This window comes from Mustela nivalis (assembly GCF_964662115.1).
Source record: "Mustela nivalis genome assembly, chromosome: 13".
Lineage (NCBI taxonomy): Eukaryota > Metazoa > Chordata > Mammalia > Carnivora > Mustelidae > Mustela > Mustela nivalis.
The window spans coordinates 4,372,255-4,387,180 of NC_139032.1; the positions used below are offsets into that span (position 1 = coordinate 4,372,255).

The following is a 14,926-nucleotide window of genomic DNA, read 5'->3' on the forward strand; positions in this document are numbered from 1 at the left end:
AAGGCAGGCACTTAACCAATTGAGCCACCCAAGGTTCCCAGCATTGAATATTTTTGTTGCTATTATTTGTAGCTTTTAAAAAATTTTCACTTTCTGATTGTTCATTCCTCGTATGTAGAAGTGTTTGATTTTTGGTACATTGATCTTGTATCTTGCAACCTGGCTAAACTCATTCTCACTAAAGAACTCTTCAAGGGGGCGCGTGGGTGGCCCAGTCAGTTGAGCATCAGCCTTTAGCTCAGGTCATGGTCCCCAGGACCATGGTCTTGGCCTCAAGCTCCACGTTAGGCTCCCTGCTTGGTGGGGAGTCCGCTTCTCCTGCTCCCTCTGCCTGTGCTCTTCTGTCTCTCTGTCAGCTAAAAAAGTGTTCTTTTAAGAAGATATTTATGTGGGAGAAAGAGAGTGTGTGCAGGAGGAGGGGCAGGGGGGGAGAGAATCCTCAAGCAGACTGCACTGAGCACGGAGCCTGACCTTAGGGCTCAGTCCCACGACCCTGGGATCATGACCTGAGGCGAAGGTGGACACTTCACTGACAGAGCCACCCAGGTGCCCCCAGATAAATAAATCTTAGAAAAAAACTATTTTATCCTATTGCATAGCTTGTCTTTTCACTTGATAGTGCCCTTTGATACACAAATGTTTTAATTTTGAGAAGTTCAGTTTATTTTTGTTGTTTTTGCTCATGCTTATGGTATCAATATTAGGAATGCCAGTGAGGTCACAAAGATTGATCCCTATTTTTTTTTTCCTGAGTTTTAGTTGTAGTTCTTGTGTTGAGGTCTCTGATCCATTTTGAGTTAATTTGTGTATATGATGTGAGGTAGGGATTCGACTTAATTCTTTGCACAGGGCTATCCATTTGTTCCAGCACCATTTGTTGAAAACCTATTCTTTCATCACTGAACTATCTTTACCCTTGTCAAAAATCAGTTGACCAGGGGCGCCTGGGTGGCTCAGTGGGTTAAGCCTCTGCCTTCTGCTCAGGTCATGATCTCAGGGTCCTGGGATTGAGCCTCACATTGGGCTCTCTGCTCAGCCAGGGAAACTGCTTCCCCTGCCCTCTCTGCCTGCCTCTCTGCCTACTTGTGATCTCTCTCTCTGTGTCAAGTAAATAAATGAAAAAAAAAAAAAATCAGTTGACCACAGATGTAGGGGTTTATTTCTGGACTCTTCTGTTCCATTGGGCTATACTGTCTTAATGCCAGTATCACACTGTCATGGTCACTGTAGCATTAAGTTTTGAAATAGAGAATTTGAGTCTTCCTGTTCCGTTTTTAATATTGTTTTAGCTATTTTGGGCCCCTTGCAATCCTGTATGAATTTCCATTTCTGCAAAAAAGACCATTGGAATTTTGGTAGGGATTGCATCGAGTCTCTAATTCATTATCTTAAAGGGCCTTTAACAATAAAGCAAGTCTTATATTTATTCTATGATTATCATTTCTGGTGCTTTTCGCTCCTCCTTCTAAATCTAGATTTCCATCTGGTACTGTTTATCTTCTGCCTGAGCAATTTTATTTAATGTGTGGTGTGCAGGTGGTAAATTCTTTCAGCTCTTGTCTGTCTGAACTCCCTTTCTGGGGTTTTCACTGGGTGTAGCCCCCTCGTTAATAGGTTTGCTTTGTTTTGCTTTCTTGAGGTGGTTTCTCGAGGTGGTTCCACTGTCTTCTGGCCCATCAGAGAAATCTGCTGTCATCTTGTACTTGCTGCTTTTCTCTGGGTGATTTTAGCGTGTCCTTTTCCTCGCTGGTTTTAGGCAGTTTTGTGGTACCCTTGGTTAGTTTCTCTCATCTTGTGCTCTGGGGTGGATGAGCTGCTACTGTCTGTAGGTCTATAGTTTCCATCAAATTTGGAAATTCTTGAGCCATTATGATTTTTCAAGGACTTATTTATCCTCACCCTTTCTCTTCCCTGGGACTCTGGTTTCTCTGTTTGACCCACAGTTCACTCTGAGCTCTCTGGTTTTTCAGTCTTTTTTTCCCTGTGTTTTATTTTGGGTAGTCTTGGTGTTGCTGCTTCAAGCTTATTAGTCTTCCACATTGTGCCGGCTGCTAAGCCCACCTGTTGCCCCACTCACGTCAGTTTCTGTACTTCCATCTTGCAAGTCTTCTGGGTCGCTGTTGATGTGATCGGGGTCTGGTCTGTATCCTGAACCCGTGGAAATCAGTCTCCTGGCTCTCACCTTGGCAATGGTGAGCTCCTCTCCCAGTGACGGTGAGCTCTCCCTATTGTGGTGGACTGGTTTCCCTTTTACGGCGTTGGGAACTGGTGCTGTTAATTCCTGTGTGGGTTCCCAGGCTTTGTTCTGGGACATACTTTGATGCCTTCAGGTTGTGCCCATCAGCTTTGTTGGTCAGGACCAGAGAGCACTTACGGGCTCCGTGTCTTTGCCTCCAACCCCCACTTTCTCCTGTTGGCTGCCAGTGGCTCTCTCACGGGTTTGCACCAGTTGTGCCTTTTGCCTACCATCTGCCACTTCTGCTTTGTCCACCACCTTGCAGCACTGCCCCTCCCCAAAGGTCTGCCAGCATGCCCACCATTGTCTGTCTTTTGGTGCCACACCCAGAGGTCCTTTTGTGGGGGGACGAGGGCTGTCACAGAGCTCACCTGAACCCTGCCCCTCACTCTCTGGTGCTTAGTCACATAAAGTTCCCTGTTAATGGTAACTTTTGCTCACGGGAGCCAGATCAGTGCCTGTGACTGTTTTATTAGCTCAGCAGGATGTTTAAATCTCCAGCTCTGTTGTCTCAGTGCTTGAGGGCTGGGCTGGGGCCTGGGCGGAGGTGCAGATTTGAGCTGAGCCTGGCAGGCCTGGACGTGTGTGTGCACACACCTGTGTGCGTCACAACATTTAGCTGTCTCACCTTGGGACAGCCTCTGGTGGTTGACCCACTGCCTAGTGAGACGTCTACACTCCAGCTTGGGGTTCAGAAGTGTGTTGTACTCTGGTCGCCCAGTCAGGCTGGCCTGGAGGCTTGGAGATGCAGCTCTCATTCAGGGCACCTGCCTCATGGGTTGGGTCCTTCCTGTGCCTCCAGAAGCCTGGCGGGGTCTGGCACACCCCAGGCTGGTGTGCAGCTGGCAGTCCGCACCGCCACCGGTTGGGCCGGGCCCTGTGTAGGCATGAATCTGGGCTCTGTTTGGTCTTTCATTTGGGCCGGGGACAGAGGAGGACAGCATCGGGAATTAGAGCTGAGCCGACGTGGGGGACAGAGGAGGACAGCATCGGGAATTAGAGCTGAGCCGACGTGGTTTGAAAGGAAACGGGTTTTCACAGAGTGGGCCATGCTGGCAGCTGGGGGCAGAAGAGCAGGAGCCGTCCTTGGGAAGGGGAGACCCCACGCCATCTACCAGTCCACCACGGCTTTCTACGTTTTGATTTTTTTTTCAATATTTTTTCATTTATCTGTTTTTATTTTTTATTTTTTTTTAAGATTTTATTTATTTATTTGACAGGCAGAAATCACAAGCAGGCAGAGAGGCAGGCAGAGAGAGAGGGAGAAGCAGGCTCCCTTGTGGAGCAGAGAGCCCGACGCGGGACTCCATCCCGGACCCTGAGATCATGACCCGGGCCGAAGGCAGAGGCTTAATCCACTGAGCCACCCAGGCGCCCTGTTTATCTGTTTTTAAATCAGAGAGAGTGAGCACAAGCAGGGGGAGTCAGAGGAGAAGCAGGCTCCCTGCTGAGCAAGGATTCCCCATGTGGGGCTCAATTGTGGGCCCCAGGATCACAACTCCAGTGGGAAGGCAGCCGCTCAGCTGACTAAGCCGCCCAGGCGTCCCTTGATTTTTTATATCAGAAAGGATCCTGCTCAGTAACACCCTTATCTTTATGCATATTTTCCCAATTGTTTTCTCAGAGTTCCTGGACTTCTTATCAAATAGCAAATACGTAAAAATGCCCTTGTTACTCTGCAAGAAATAAACACGTCAACTCCTTCTTTGGTAGCTCTCCCTGGATTTTGTTTTTCTTCTGTGAGCCGGGAGCCCTATGGAGAATCTGCAGAGCGTGGCCACTGGGAAGGGGGCCGCTGCGGGGGACATACACAGGCCCCTGGGAGTTGTGTCCTGAGGACTGGGGCTGTGCAGAGCTGACGGAGGCACTGGGTGGGGGCCACAACCAGCTCAGGACCGAGGCTGTGGACTGGGTTGGCTCTACCATGCCAGGTTGTGCTCCCCTTTGAGGGCTCCTCCCTGAGCCTGGGGACAGGGCCTCTTGCCTATTGCCCAGAGCCCTCCCTGCATCTGACAGTTGGGGTGGCAGTGCCCTCTCCCCTCTGTCTGGTACTTTCTGCTCTTTGCCCCGGTCCTAGTCTGTTGACTGGTTCTGAGTATCCTGGTTCATGGTCCTGTGCCATCACTAGGCCCTGGCCTGGTCTCACACCCTCCCAAGCCTCCCTGGTCTCCGTGGCCTCTCAGGATGGGTGAATAGAGTGCTCAAGATCAGGCAGGGGAAGGGTGCCTCCCTGAGCCTCAGTTTCTCCCATCTGGAGTGGGGCAGAGGGGTGCTGTTGGGGGCCTCAGACCTGCCCTGGTTCTAGGGTAGGAGTCCCCTGCCTGGGCCCTGGGTCAGCAGCCTGACTCCCAAAAGGGGCTGTTCTGCTGCGCACCCCATTTCCACCTCGTCTCTCTCGGCCCCCAGCCACTCCCTGTGCTGGGTCCATCCTGCCCTGCCTGGCCCACCTTGGCCATCAGCCCCTCCCAGCTCCTCTTCGCCGTCACCCCCACCTGCAGCCTGTGTGGCCCTTAGGTGTCCAGTACCCCCCCAGTGGCCAGTGGCCCCCATCTAGCCGCCCCCATGTCCCATCACGTCCTCCCCCGATGTCCAGCTTGTGTGCACTTGAGTGAGCAGAGTGTCCTGCCACAGGGCCGGCCAGCGTCGACCTCTCTCTTACGAGCGTCTGGTCTCTGCACAGGCATTTGGACAGGCGCACACGAACCACAAGAAGGTGGCGGCAGACGGCGAGAGCCGGGAGGAGAGTCTGATCCAGGAGTCGGCCTCCAAGGAGCAGTACTACGTGCGCAAGGTGCTGGAGCTGCAGACCGAGCTGAAGCAGCTGCGGAACGTGCTCACCAACACGCAGTCGGAGAACGAGCGCCTGGCGTCCGTGGCGCAGGAGCTGAAGGAGGTGACGGGCACACCTGGTGGGGTCGGGGCGAGTGTCTGGTGCCACCGATGATGGGGTGGGCGAGCGACAGGGCCAGCACATGTGGCCACGACCCCGTGTGAGCGAGTCCTGGCCGTGGCCTCAGGACCCCCGGGTTCTCATCCAGAAGGGCAGGGGGCCTTGTTCTGGGCCGCCGGGAGACCCACTGTCTGCCCTCTGTTTCCTTCAGGGGTGACAGGTGACCAGAGGGACGGATGGCTGTCCGTTTCACGCTTCGCATGGGAGGGCATGGAGCAGTCAGGGTCCCGCGGATCCAGGAGGGGACTCCCGCGAGCTCTGGGACAGAGCCCAGGATCTGGCAGCAGGGGGAGCAGTCACTGCCCCTGGTTGGGGTCAGAGGTCACCAAGGCTTGTGGGCCTGGGAGGAGCTTGGCTTGGATCCTGTTGTGGAGCCAGAGTGCATGATCTCACTTCCTCCCACGGGGTCACCCGCCTTGGGATGGGAGCAGGGTTTGACATTACTGAGGCCGTCTCAGCCCCTCCGCTGGCCAGGCTCATTCCACCCTCCTCCTCTTCCAGAAGGGCTTGTCTGGCTGTCTGGAACACCCTGGGGACCCGCTGACTCCTGGCTGTGTGCGTTAGGAAATTAGCTCAGCTGGTCCCTCGTGAGACCAGGTTTGGTGGGGCTGGGATTCCTGCTCTTCCTGTTGGTGCTTCAGGAGGAGGCCTGCCCACCCCGCCCCACGCACCCTCAGCCGCCTCTTCCTCTCAAGGCCCTGCTTCTTGCCCCGTCAGCCCCACTACTCCCTGCTCAGACCAGGACCCGCTCCCTCGCCAGCCCCGGCTGTTCCCTGTTCTGAACTCTTCTGCTGATCCTGGGGGCACGTGGCGTCTCCTCCCTTCCCAGAGGCTGGCCCGGGAGGCTCAGGCCCACTTCAGGAGCCTGAACCGCAGGAACACAACACCAAGCGCTGTCCCCAAGAAGTGCGGCCCCGTACCTGCTTTTGTGGGACATGCACTGCAAGTCGTGTAGGGTCACCCCAGGGGACACCCCTTCCGTGACGATAGCTGTCCCTCCTGGTGCCTGGGCTTGCTGCCCTCCGTGTGTCCTTTGACCAGACCCCCCGAGACAGTCAGCTTGTGTCTAGCCCCCAGTGTCGACTTTCCAGGGGCATCCAATAGCCTCTGTCATGTGACCTGTATAACAGATGTGCTTAGCTCATGGGACAGCCTCAGCTGCCCCAGAACAACTCCTTTTGGTGAGCCCGTGGGCATCCACGTACTTCGCTCGTCTCATGGATGGCGAAACCAAGGAGCAGCTCTGGGGTCCTGACCTCTGACTTCTGTGCTGTTGTGTGGGTGGGCCCAGCTAGCATCTGTCCTGGGACGTGACCTTGAGCCTCATTTTTGCATAGGAAGCAGCAGAGTCCTGGGGAGTTGGGCATGACCACAGCTGGCTAGAGGCAGAGTCCAGTCTCGTGCACACACCGAGGCCTTCCAGAGAGGTGGGGGCTACTCTTGAGAGGTGGGACTGGGTTGGTGAGGGGTCAGCCTCATCTGCCCTGGGGCGCCCCGCCAGGTCATCTCTTTGTCGTGGCAGGCCCTGTCCTTGCTGCCCTGGTGGACCCCATGTGTCTAGGGCCGCAGAATAAAGGACAGAGTTGTCGCAGCAGACATCTGTGCTCCCTGTCACCCAGGGCAGAAGCCAGGAAAGGCTTGATTGCCGCTGTGGTGGTGTTGGGCCGCCCAGAGCCCGCTGGAAGGAAGCAAGGCGTCTGGTCACAAGGTGAGGCATCTAGCACAGACGGGTGCTAGGGGCAGGAGCAGCCTTGTCAGGCGCCAGGTGGGTCTTCAGCGTGGGGTGGCCCCCAGCCCAGGGTCTGGGAGATGGGGGGACTGTCACATGGGCAGATAGCCTAGAGGCAAGAGGAGGGGACGTGGGTATGTTGAAGAGGCCACAGAGGTGGAGCCCCACACAGGAGGAGGACCGGGAGGCCTGTGTGGGTCTTGAGGGAATGGGTCCCATGGGAAGTGCTCGTCCTCCTGGGGAGCAGGGTACGATGTGCAGCAGCCCTCCAGGAGATGAGGTCAGTTGGGCAAGGCTTGTCTGTGGAGAGGCAGGTGTCTCCTGGACAGCCTGCACAGGGCAAGCTCACCCGAGCCTTGGCCTCTGCTGTTACACGCGGAGAACACTTAACCTGCCCCGGCACTTCAGGGGGCCCTGCCCAGCCGGGAGAAGGTGGCTTCTGGTCGCAGGCAGGCCCACCTGCCACCCCAGCCTACCCCCTTTTAGAGCTGGCCCTTCTGGTGACGGCGGCTGTTGGCATGGGGCTTCCTAGGAACTCCAGTAAGGTGTCAGTCTCACAGGCGCCTCGGCTGCTGTGCGTATGACACAGCTGTGGACACTTGCTGTCGCGGCAGGAGCCGCAGGGCTGGGCTCATCACAGGACTCTGTTTGCCCCAAGACAGCAGGTCCAGCCTGGGTCATTGCTTACCACCTTCCTAGAACCCACTGGGGGGAAGGGAGAGGGAAGTACAGCTGAGCGCCTGCAGGAGAGAGTCCCCACCTGTGAGACCCCTTTGTGTCCCTCTGATCGGCTTGTGTGGTTGTCACAGGCCAAGTGAGGCTTCTTCCTCAGTTCCCTCTCCTGATGCTCCTTCCTGCCTCTCACTCCTGGCTCCTCCTCCCACCACCCGGAGCTCCTGCGGCTGTGGCCCAGGCTGCAGGACCCAGGACCTAGGGCGTCCCCACTGCTCTGGAACCTTCCAGGCAGGGCATCTCCCAGCCATGACTCCCCTCCTCTCCCTCCACCCCTCGCTCCCCCAACATGCACACACACACCTGGGGTGCCTCCCTTCTTGGGGTGGACAGGGAGGGTGGACAGCCCTGGCTGGAAGGACAAAGGCCTGACCTACCAGTGCCTCCTGCCCTGAAGGTGCTGCTCTGGCTGTGTGAGGACAGCCGTTTGGTCCAGGGCAAGTTCCGCCTGTCATTCCCTATGGGCCTCCTCAGGGCTTCCTCAATGAAGGGGAGTATCTGCTCCCAAGTTCTCCTCAGGGCCCCTGGGGGCTGAGGTGGGAGCATGCTGACAGGCTGGGGGCACTGAGGGGCATGGAGAGGGTTTGCTGATGAGGAACCTGAGGAACCCACGCGTCCACCTTCTCCAGCCGGCCTGTACCGTCGGGGCAGAGGGTCACGTGTTTACTGCCTGTGCCCATCATAAGGCCGCCATCGACAGGCTGTCTGGGAAAAGATGCTTACTTTGGGGAAAACCAAAGCACGTGGTGGCCAGTTGGAGCTCGTCGGAGCCCTCAGAGTTGGGTGTGTGCTGGGCAGAGGTGCTGTGTCTGCTGCAGGCATCTGGATCCTGTAGCGTTCCCAGACGGTGCCCTCACCTGCCGCATGCGTCCTGGGCCAATCTGTGAGCTTGGCGCCCCTGACCTCTCCGCCCATGGGGCCCCCTGCCCTTTGTCAGCCCAGGTGCTTGTGATGGGAGGCTGTGTTGTCATTTTTAGCAACAGAGCAAGATGGGATGCGGCTCCCTGTGGGCCCATCACCCTGAGTTGGGAAGGTTGTCCTGGCTGTGGGGGGAGCTACCCCTCGTGTCTCTTTCTGCAGTCTAGAGGGTAGGTAGCTGCGGGGTTCCGGCTCTGGCTTCCATCCCGAGTGGTGGCCGTGTCAGGTCATATCACGTGTGTTTGGGCACCTCTTGTATCCCAGGTGAGAGAGGGCGGGGTAGGCAGGGCATTTCTGGAGACGCAGAGCAGGCATGTGCCTGGTGTTCATGGGAAGTGAGGAATTCTGGGCAGGGGTGACCGTGCTGCCTGGAGCAGACGGAACCGGCGGCGCGTGCACGTTCCACGGAGTTCTGTGTCAGTCAAGGACACAGGCTGTGTGTGCCTTCAGTGCACCAGGGCCTGCACGTGCAGTCTGGAGTTCAGGATTTGGGGCTCGGAGGGTCTGGGAGCCCAGGCTGGCCTGTGCACCCCCTCCTCCCGGCCACCATCTACTGTTTCTGTCCACCTCAGGGCCCTTGGGTTTTGAAGGTGGTTATTGAGCTTTAAGTAAAGCCTGTGCGGAAGAAGAGGAGCGGATCTTGCTCGGGACTGTGCTCCCCGTGCCACCTCCTGTGTCCACCCCCACGGAGCAGACAGGTGGTCTGAGCAGGTGCGGCAGGCCGGGGTGGGCTGAGCCACAAGTGGGGAGCACCCGGCATGCTGTAGCCATGTGGACGTGGCAGGCCCACGGTCACGGTTCTAACGAGTCCGTGACTGTGGCGGTAGGAGGCTCTCCAGCGCCGCACAGCAGGGGAGAGGGTTGGCTTCGTGTAAGGATTTAGCTCAGGTGAGTGAGGGTGGTGGGCCAGTGCCTGGACACCCAGGGAAGGGCTGAGGTTACAGCTGGAGTCTGAGGGGTCTGGAGGCAAAATTCCTCTTTCCAGAGCATTCTAATCTTTCTTTGGGGCTTGGAACCGATGGGAGGAGGCCCGTCGTGGAGGGTGCTCTGCTTCTCTCAGAGTGTGCTGATCAGACGCCGCTCTGACCTGTATCTAGCGTGGTGGCGTCTGGACGGGCGTTTGCCCAAGTGCGTGGATGTGGGGGCCTCGCCACGTTGCCACAGACGTTAACCCTGACAGTTAACAAGGGCAGCAGCCAAGGGCTGTGCGAGCGCGGAGCTTGTGTGGGGATTCCCCGCTGCCTCCAGTGAGTGACAGTGTTTTCTCACGTTGCCGCTTGGACCGTATCATTTTGCATATTTTTGCCTGTTCAACAGGAGTTTTGCTTTCTGGGTGAGTCTTGCTTTTCTTCAGCCTGTCCCGTGCTGTGTGTTCGTTCTGGTGTCGCTCTTGGCCACCGCCTCGGGTCACTTTGCCGGAGACTCATGTAGTGAGTTGTCAGGTGCTTGACACCGGATGACTCCCCCTGTCTGTTGCTTTCACGTTTTCCTTCTTGCTCTCTGGTCCTGTTTCATCTTACCCATCCGGCGTTGCTGGCACGCACGTGCCTGCGTGGAGTCTTGGGGTCTTGTCTACAAAGCCCCAGCACGGTGGAGAGGCCGGTTCGCGAGGAGCGAAGGCAAAGGGGAGGCCCGGGGGCGGCGCCGGCCCGAGGAACAAGATGCCGCCTGGGGTGTGGACATGGGACAGGTGGGAGGTAGTTTGTCTAGGGATCATTTCTGCCCCCAGGGATGTCAGCGACGTCTGGAGACCATTCTAGTTGTCACAGTGTGGGACGGAACTACGAAATGTCCTATCACATACAGGACAGCCCAGAATGTCACAGGGACTGAGGTCAAGGGACCCAGCCAGGTCCTGGCACAGCTACGTGGCTGCCAGCGCCAGTGGGACCAGCTGTGGCCAGCTGCCCACACTCACCTTCCTCTTGGCAGATCAACCAGAACGTGGAGACGCAGCGTGGCCGCCTGCGGGATGACATCAAGGAGTATAAGTTCCGAGAGGCCCGCCTGCTGCAGGACTACTCGGAGCTGGAGGAGGAGAACATCAGCCTGCAGAAGCAGGTGTCTGTGCTCAGGCAGAACCAGGCAAGTGTCCGGGCTGCAGCCCCTGCCCCTCGCTTCGCGGGTCTGTGGTCTGCAGGCGGTTCCCTGCCTTCTTTTCCATTGCCAAGCCCAGGGCCACACAGCACATTGCTGTGGACTAAGGGGTGTGGGGTCAGGACCTGGCTTCTCCTGGACCATGAGAATGAGGTCTCTGCCTGTAGTATTGGCTGACTGCTGGCCTGGCCAAGGTGTCCCAGTCAGCAAAAGTGGGACAAAAATACAGAAGGTGATGGAGAGGAGACACCCGAACCCCAGGAGGCGGGGTGTCCAGGCCCCTCTCTCCCACAGCAGTTTGCCTGCTCCTCTGTCTGTGTGTGGTCCCGGGCCCTAGTAGCCCCCCAGGTAGAATGATGGGCACTGAGGAGCAGTAGGGAGAGGTCCGAACTCTTATCTCTGCACTCAGATAACCCCAACAACAGGTAGGGTCACCTCAGGCTGTGATGGGGTCAGGAGGGTCACCTCCACTGGTAACAGAACACCCACGTGAGATCCCTGAAGGCCTACATCTGCCAACCTCTCCAGGCACTACAGCTCTGCAGGGTGGGGCTGGGGGACCTTTTCTCAGCAACCCCAAAGCTCAGCGCCCTGGATGTTTGAATCTTGCGTGGGAAGGCCTGGGTTCACGTGTGTATGTCAACAGCAGGCCTGCTGTGACACTGCACATCAGTGGTCATGCACAAGTGTCCTGAGACAAGGAACCTGAGGCAGATGGTGGAGTCCAGTTCCCTCCCCAGCCTCCCTGCCCCCGGGTTGTGTTCTTCATTTCTTGCACCAATATAACAGAATGGTAAATACTTTCAGAAATTCCCTGTAGCCTCTGGGGCGCCTGGGTGGCTCAGTGGGTTAAAGCCTCTGCCTTCGGCTCAGGTCATGATCCCAGGGTCCTGGGATCGAGCCCCACATCGGGCTCTCTGCTCAGCAGGGAGCCTACTTCTACCTCTCTGCCTGCCTCTCTGCCTACTTGTGATCTCTATCTGTCTAATGAATAAATAAAACCTTAAAAAAAAAAAAATTCCCTGTAGCCTCCTCTGCAGGAACCTCCCTTGTCCGCCCGCAGACACGGCTTCAGTCCGTGTGACCGGATTGTCTGCTGCTCCCACTGGGGTGCCTCCAGGTCTGGGGGCCAGGCGTGCTGCGGCATGTCCTTCCTCTGTGGCAGTACTCGTGCTTTTGCTTGCAGAGAGGATTAGAAGTGATGGTCCTTGCATGGGCATTGATAGCGTGTTTTAGGTTTCTTAGAATATTTAACCAACTATTCATGTTCGTGAAGTAGCTCTGGAATTTCCAGCCAGTAACCCGACCCGCATGCAGCAGGGATGCATGTGTTCCGGGTCCGGTCGTGTCTCCGGCTCTGCCAGCAGCAGGTGCATGGGACCCAGATGGGACCCAGAGCCCCCAGCGTCCAGCAGCCCTTGCTGCGGTGGCCACACGCCGGTATGTCCCCCTCGTATGGGCACAGGACAGCGTCCCTGTCTTTCCAGGTGGAGTTTGAAGGCCTCAAGCATGAGATCAAGCGTCTGGAGGAGGAGACCGAGTACCTCAACAGCCAGCTGGAGGATGCCATCAGGCTCAAGGAGATCTCGGAGCGGCAGCTGGAGGAGGCGCTGGAGACCCTGAAGACAGAGCGCGAGCAGAAGCTCAGCCTGCGCAAGGAGCTGTCCCACTACATGAGCATCAACGACTCCCTCTACACCAGCCACCTGCACGTCTCCCTGGACGGCCTCAAGCTCAGCGACGACACCGAGGCCCTGGCCAACGGCTTCGAGCATGGCGGCCTGGCCAAGCTGCCCCCAGACAACAGGACCTCCACGCCCTCCAAGGACGGCCTCGCCCCCCCCTCCCCCAGCCTGGTGTCCGACCTCCTCAGCGAGCTCAACATCTCCGAGATCCAGAAGCTGAAGCAGCAGCTGATGCAGGTGCGGGCGGCCGGGGCCTTGGGGGTGCGCGCGTCCCCTCTCACTGGTGTTTACTGTAAAGGCCCCGTCGTTGCTGTAGTGACAGTGCAGAGTTGCAGGGGAGGTGCCCTGAGGAGGAGGTCCTGGCGATGAGGTGGCAGTTTGGGCCCTGTCCAGCGTTCCTGGGTTCCCTCACGCCCTTTCACGGGCCCACGTGCAGCCTCCCACGCTGCATCATGTCCGGTCTCCTGGCGTCCGCACCGTGGCCCGCCCCTGGCTGGCACACATCTCCAGGGAGGGCCGTCTCAGCTCCGCATGCTTCCAGGCTGGGAGGGCCCCTCAGGGCTCCACACATGGCACCCGCATTGCCCACGTCACAGAGACCTGCAGGGCGATTGCTGTGGCACAGGCGGGGTCATCACTGGGTCTGTCCTGGGGGTCCTGCGGGCTGCTGACGGGCCTCCTGTGCTCTTGCAGATGGAGCGGGAGAAGGTGGGCCTGCTGACCACACTGCAGGACACGCAGAAGCAGCTGGAGCAGGCGCGGGGAGCCCTGTCGGAGCAGCACGAGGAGGTGAGCCGCCTCACAGAGAACCTCACCGCCCTGCGGCGCCTGCAGGCCGGCAAGGAGCGGCGGACGGCCCTGGACAGCGAGAAGGAGCGTGACAGCCACGAGGACGGCGACTACTACGAGGTGGACATCAATGGGCCTGAGATCCTGGCTTGCAAGTACCGTGTGGCCCTGGCGGAGGCGGGTGAGCTCCGCGAGCAGCTGAAAGCCCTGCGCAGTGAGCATGAGGCCGGTGAGGCCCGGTACGCAGAGGAGAAGGGCCAGCACGAGGCCGAGAGCCAGGCCCTCACAGAGAAGGTCTCCCTGCTGGAGAAGGCCGGCCGCCAGGACCGCGAGCTGCTGGCCCGGCTGCAGGCCGAGCTGAAGAAGGTGAGTGATGTTGCGGGTGAGACACAGGGCAGCCTGAGCGTGGCCCAGGACGAGCTGGTGACCTTCAGCGAGGAGCTGGCCAACCTCTACCATCACGTGTGCATGTGTAACAACGAGACGCCCACCCGCGTCGTGCTGGACTACTACCGAGAGGGCCCGGCCGGCGCCGGCCGCTGCAGCCCCGAGGCCCGCGGGCGCCGCTCACCCGTCCTGCCCAAAGGGCCTCCTGCCACAGAGGGTGGCGCGGGGGACAGCAGCCCCTCGCCCAGCCCCTCTCTGCCCTCGCCCCTGAGTGACCCGCGACGGGAGCCCATGAACATCTACAACCTGATCGCCATCATCCGCGACCAGATCAGGCACCTGCAAGCGGCCGTGGACCGCACCACAGAGCTGTCGCGGCAGCGCCTGGCCTCCCAGGAGCTGGGCCCCGCTGCAGATAAGGACCGGGAGGCGCTCATGGAGGAGATTCTTAAGTTGAAGTCCCTGCTGAGCACCAAGCGGGAGCAGATCACCACGCTGCGCACCGTGCTCAAGGCCAACAAGCAGGTGTGCGGCTGGGCGGGCGGGGCTCCTCCCTCCCTGGGCCTCCGGCAGGGACCCGTGTTTCTCAAGCCCCTGCCCTTCGTGTTTCTGACCCCCAGACAGCTGAGGTGGCCCTGGCCAATCTGAAGAGCAAGTACGAGAACGAGAAGGCCATGGTGACCGAGACCATGATGAAGCTGCGCAACGAGCTGAAGGCCCTCAAGGAGGATGCGGCCACCTTCTCCTCCTTGCGCGCCATGTTCGCCACCAGGTACTTGCCACGGCTCCTGCCAGGGGGCCCGGGGTCAGGCCCTGCGGGGGGCTCCACCCCTGCACCTGCTGAAGGCCCACAGGGTTGTCACCTGCGGTGCCGTCTACACTCCCCTCGCAAGAGGACGGGGCTGGCGGCAGAGGCTGAGAGACCAGGGCCCAGAGGCTGGGCTGGAGGCACGAGGTCAAAAGGGGGTGCGGGCTGAGGCTGATACCGAGTATAGTTAGCTCCCCAGTACTCCGCAGGAAGTTTGTAGATTCACAAGGAAGTGTCCCTGCCTGGCAGTGACGTCCTGGGGTGCCCCATCTGACCTGCTGGCCAGGGATTAAGCTGGGGAGGGCAGCCAGCTGTGGACATAGGCACCCATCCACCTCCCCCAGAAGTCAGAGCAGGAGGCTGCTCAGGGCCCTGCTTTTGGGTGTTTGCACCACCCACAGGGGCTGGTCTTGGGCAGGCACCGGGGATGGGACGGGCCCATGATGGTCCAGGCAGGTCCTCCTTAAGCTGGGGAGGCTAAGGCTATGGTTAGAGGGGGTTGGAACCCAAATCAAGGCCTGTTGCTCTTCGTGCTATAGGAGGGTGCAGAGATGAGGAAAGAAAGTTCCAGGCTTCCCTGAAGGCTCCCTGTCCT

At 58.5% G+C, this 14,926-nt stretch overlaps 2 protein-coding genes across 3 annotated transcripts in view; both read left to right on the top strand.

The window, feature by feature from the left end:
* The window catches only part of IPPK (inositol-pentakisphosphate 2-kinase), a 400,388-nt gene that overhangs the window by 302,243 nt on the left and 83,219 nt on the right, over positions 1-14,926 (top strand). The window lies entirely within an intron of this gene.
* Positions 1-14,926, top strand: part of BICD2 (BICD cargo adaptor 2) — a 42,579-nt gene that overhangs the window by 23,035 nt on the left and 4,618 nt on the right. For both annotated transcript variants that reach the window (XM_082694303.1, XM_082694304.1), the window contains exons 2-6: positions 4,917-5,129; positions 10,498-10,650; positions 12,150-12,584; positions 13,041-14,048; positions 14,144-14,295. In XM_082694303.1, coding sequence (XP_082550429.1) covers positions 4,917-5,129; positions 10,498-10,650; positions 12,150-12,584; positions 13,041-14,048; positions 14,144-14,295 — 1,961 coding nt within the window. The remainder of the gene's footprint in view (positions 1-4,916; positions 5,130-10,497; positions 10,651-12,149; positions 12,585-13,040; positions 14,049-14,143; positions 14,296-14,926) is intronic.